The following is a 5,073-nucleotide window of genomic DNA, read 5'->3' as shown; positions in this document are numbered from 1 at the left end:
GGAAAAAATGAAGAGTACAAAATATGGAGATAAAACTAAATCTCGAAACCCAAAATAAGAACTCTCAAAATGTAAACACAAAATTTTCTGAAAGCTTGTAAAAGCTAATACTTAAATGTGTAATGAGTTATTTTTTTAGGGTGGAAAAAAGTCTATTTATAGGTTAAAATAATATTAAAATAATCTACATTAATCAAACTTTAGGTGAAAAAGTAAAAATAAAATTTAAATGAGAGAAAACCGAAAAATACGAAGGGTAACTCCATAATTAACAATTAACATGTTACAAGTATTGAATTAATTACGGTAAAATATGACTCTCGATTTCAAATTCTTATAATTTATTTCTTTAACTATATTATTTGCAATATTAAAAGAAAAAATGAATACATTATGGTTTTGGGGTTTTGGTATGACATTTTTCTTTAAATTACTAATATTTTATTTTATAAAAGTCAAATGTGATCCATTATTTGTTTACTCAATAAATTAGAGTCAGTCTTCAAGTGAAAGCAAAAAGGCAGTGTGCACACTCTGTGTTAGGTTGCCAAGGCCAAGTCGTGTGGGGGTTTAGTGATTAATGGAATTAGTTGGTTAGATGGGTTTCTGAGATTGCATTCAAAAGATTTTAACTCACATTTAACACCAGAACAAGGCAAAGATGGAATTAAGGAAATTAAATTTGCATCAGAAAACTCAAAATGGACTTTTTAAAATAGGTGGTTTGCCTGATGTAAAAGATGTACTCTTTCTCAACTGCCTGATTTATTAAATAAATTGGCTAATTAGCTGCAAAAAATTAACCAACTGTCATGTATATCTGAATCAATGTTCCATTGTTAAACCAAAATTAATTTCTTGTCCGGTGTGCTGTAATAAACCATCAATCTATTTTATTAAGCTTCACCTTTTTGGTAGATCCCTTGCTACACTCAAAATCAAATATATATCTCTATTTATATACATTATATTTAAGTTTGGTAGTTATAGACATGGGACAGGGGATGAGAAACTTTCTCAACTCGCTTTTGTTTCTTATCAATGTTAATTAATCTCTATTAAATTCTTAAAAAGAAAATATGAACACTCCCAACATTCATATACTAGCATGTTATTTTCCATGGCAGCTTAAGTGGAAGAAAACAAGACAACCCAAATCTTGTCTTGTTTGTTTCGGCTGTTTAGCTGTTTCTTTCATCAAAAAGATGTCTGAATTTTCATTGGCTTGCAAGAAGAAAAATGATGAAGATCATGAATTGTCAAGTCTTTTGGTGTCCAATTTTATCCTCTTTTGCTCTTCCATTTTCTCTCACCCTCTCTATTTCTCTTATTTCATCTTCTTCTCTCCTTATTTCGTCAAGCTTCTCTCTTTTCTTTCGCCTCTCTTCTTTACCACTACCCTTTTGGTTCTTACCTTGTTCACCCTTGACCAATCAGATGCCTCCATTTGCCACCTCGAATCCAAGCTACTAACTTCCCTACTTACTACATACCAAACACTAGTTGAAACATTAAGGTGTGAAGTTGAGGATGAAAGTGATGGGTTTGGGTGCTTGGAACCGCTCGAAGCTTATAAGATAGTGTTTGAAACGTCAAACCCTCTTCAAGTTTGTCTGGATATGGAGTCCAAAGAAGCTCCCATTGACAAGGGTTTAGATTCAAAACCAGCGCCCGAAACTAATCAGGTAAAGGCTGTAGTGAAGATCTTTGAAGATTTCTTGCAAGAGAAGGAAAGGGTTGAAAATTGTTGTTGGAAAAAGAGAGATAGACAAGTGGAGTCCAAGGCCATGTGGCATAAAGCAGCAGTGAGTGGTGGTGATAATTCCCAAAGAGTGAAAGCTGACAATACTGGTGGGTATTATTATGATTACAATTCAGAAGCGAAGGAGTGGAAGAAGACATTGGCATGGAAGCTATTAGAGGAGAGACGGTCAGACAAAGTGGAGGGAGATGAAGGGATGGATTTGCTTTGGGAAACATATGAAATCGAGTCCAAACTCAAAAGCAACTCAAAGAAAGGGAAGAAAGGTGGGAATGAGGGCTATGATATGGATAGGTATGAGTATGAGTATCGGTATGGGTATGAGGAAGAGTCTGTACCTCAGTTATGCTGCTTACATGCTCTTAAGTTCTCTGCTGGGAAGATGAATTTGGGGATGGCCAGGTCTAATATTGTTAAGATCTCTAAGGCTCTCAAAGGCTTTGGATGGTTGCACCATTTTGGCAACAAGCATGGGAAGAAAGGTACCATCTGAATTAGAAATTATTATTTACTAATTTATGCTTTGATGAGAATAGTATGTAACTTTGTATGGGGTTGATGAGTGACAAAAACAATGGCTGCAACATCTTTGCCTATTGTGATGATAAACAAATGGTTTCCTGCTTGATTGGTGCCATTTCTTTTACAAAGTGTACTGAATAATTAGGGTAGCTGACCAGATGTGTTTTAACAAATCATCTACCAAGCTTTTAGTTAAATGAGGTCAGATGAGTGATTGTTTGGAAAGCAAGAAAATTGGGTTGCTTGCAATGGCCTGGACTGAACTGGAACCATAAATGCCACCCAACAACAGCGTCTTACAGAAATGAATTTCAACACGAATGATAATAATCAAATTCACTTGTTTGTACATCCCCCGTCTCTTTTCACACCAAAGATTTTTGCTTTGCTTCGGTTTAACAAAGGTATGTCACTACCACTACCACTACTTCCTATGGAGTTCTGTCGCCATTGTTGGATTCTAAATGAATCTATATCTATACCTATACCTATTATAAAACCCTGATTCAATTGCTATTACAGGTTAATTGGATTCTAATTCAGCTGAAACCAATATTAATATATTTTTTCTTTTAAATTAGTGTCACGGGTTAATCTATTATTAACTCATTTGGGTTAATCAATACTAACTTAGTTGGAAAAATTTTCTTTTAAATTTGGTGTATCAGCTTAACCGGTTTAAATGATAACTAATGTTATGATGATACTTTAACCTTTCACAAGTAGTTTAAAGAATTGGGAATGGACTTCTTCCCTAAGCATTTGGACCAAGTTCAAATCTTGAAGGCGACATTGTTGAGAGAGTTTTACCTAAATATCCAAACTGTAAAATGTTTAATACAATATCACTTGAACTTGTGACAAATGAATGTTTGACAAGAGTTTTAACCACTCAAATTTTGATACCATTAATTGCTAAACAAACCAATTTTTTAAACTTATTAACTAACCAATAAAATTTAAAAATAAATTTTCACATGCAATATAATATAGTTAATTATAATAAGCATTCTACTTAGGATGTTCAAATAGTCGGTTCAATTAATATCCGAACCAAACTAACATTCATCAAATTAATTGAAAATTTAAAACTTTTAATTGGAAAATTTATTTTATGAACCTTAATTACGACTAATTTACCTAAAAAGGCCCATTTCCAAGCATATTTACAGAAATGGGCCGATTACACAATTATTTACTTGAAAGGGTTACTTTTTGCAAAACGTGCCTATGTGGCCTCGTTTAAGGGGGAAAATCCCAGCAAAGTGCGCCCCTAGGGGAGTTTTTTTGCCACGTCAGCAAAACACTTTTACGTAAGTGCGTTTTGCTGACGTGGCAAAAAAGCTTCCCCAGGGGCGTGCTTTGCTGGTGTTTTTTCAAACCCAACGGCTAATTTTTTTGGACTATTGGGGGGGTCCAACAGTAAAAAAAAATATAAAAATCCCCCATCCTATTATTTCACACATAATTTCTTCACAATTTAGCAAAAAATCTCTACAATTTCTCCCTAAAGTTCTCAAATTTTTCATTAAATTTCTCAAACCTCTTTATAATTAGTTATTTACTTTAATTTTTTTCTAAATTACTATTACTTTTTATAATTTCAAAAATATTTGATCGTGTTAGCAATGGCCGGAGAATTAATTTGTCTCGATCATAAACATATCTCCGTCGAACAAATGAAAATGGCAATAGTTTATTTTAAATTTTGAATATTATTTAATATTTTTTTTCATTTATGTAATTTTAATTAATTTGTATTTTTATAATTTTTTATAACAGTTTGTAGATCGGGTGTTACAATGTTATATTTGTAATATGTCTGGTCCGCCATCACCGTTGATAGAAATTTACTTGAGGGAAATGGGGTTTTGGCACGCGGCCACTATAGGCCGGGGGTGCAAGTTAGACCCGAAACTCATTAGCGCATTGATAGTGAGGTGGAGATTGAAGACGCACACATTCCATCTTCTATGCGGAGAGTGTACTATCACTTTGGAGGGCATCTAGTTACAATTAGGATTACCAGTGGATGGGGCCGCACTCACCGGGTCCGTTCAATCTGCTGATAGGGGAGCCATATGCTACAATATTTTGGGTACGATTCCAGATAATATTTATGGAGGTCGGATCGAGATGGGCTGGTTACGAGACACATTCCTGAAGCTGGGGAATGATTCGACTAAAGTAGAAAGAATATGATATACTCGGGCATACATCCTTGAGATGATTGGAGGTTATCTGATGCCGGACTTGTCATGAAACCTCGTACATCTGAGGTGGCTGCTGAAACTCGTTAATTTTAGAGCAGCTGGTGAACTTAGTTGGGGGTCTGCCATGTTGGCAACATTGTACCGGGAGATGTACAAAACGGCACCACCAAATAAAGCCAAAATTAGAGGTTGCCTATCAGTACTACAATTATGGGCTCGATTTCTCTTTCCATTTTTACGTCCTCGAGTGAACCACCCATATACATTCCCACTCATAATGAGGTAAAATTTTTATTTGATTTTACAATCATTCCATAAATTTAAAATAAAATTGTATGTTGAAAATTTATTTAATTAGGTGAGACCATCCGGCGAGTTATGTTGGAATACCTACCGCTCTTGAAGATATACAGTTTCTATTAGACCAACGGTCGGAAGCGCAAGTAAGTATTAAATAAAATATATATATACATAAAATAGTCGTTTCATATTTAGTATTTAGTATTATGTATATAACTAATATTTTTATCCCGTTCATATAGTTTCAATGGACACCATACGAGGATCCAGAAATAC

The 5,073-nt window shown here is 34.4% G+C and overlaps 1 protein-coding gene across 1 annotated transcript; it reads left to right on the top strand.

The window, feature by feature from the left end:
* The first annotated feature begins 1,074 nt into the window (after positions 1–1,074).
* Positions 1,075–2,412, top strand: LOC108481294 (uncharacterized). The gene has a single exon (XM_017784450.2). The coding sequence runs from the start codon at positions 1,080–1,082 to the stop codon at positions 2,253–2,255; it is 1,176 nt and encodes a 391-aa protein (XP_017639939.2). The 5' UTR covers positions 1,075–1,079; the 3' UTR covers positions 2,256–2,412.
* The last annotated feature ends 2,661 nt before the right edge of the window (positions 2,413–5,073 follow it).

Source organism: Gossypium arboreum, chromosome 7, assembly GCF_025698485.1.
Source record: "Gossypium arboreum isolate Shixiya-1 chromosome 7, ASM2569848v2, whole genome shotgun sequence".
Taxonomy (NCBI): Eukaryota; Viridiplantae; Streptophyta; class Magnoliopsida; order Malvales; family Malvaceae; genus Gossypium; species Gossypium arboreum.
This window is presented reverse-complemented; position numbering and strand designations above follow the sequence as displayed.

Excerpts from the sequence above, each read along its gene's own strand:
- LOC108481294 (XM_017784450.2), top strand. The coding sequence starts at position 1,080 with ATGAACACTCCCAACATTCATATACTAGCATGTTATTTTCCATGGCAG.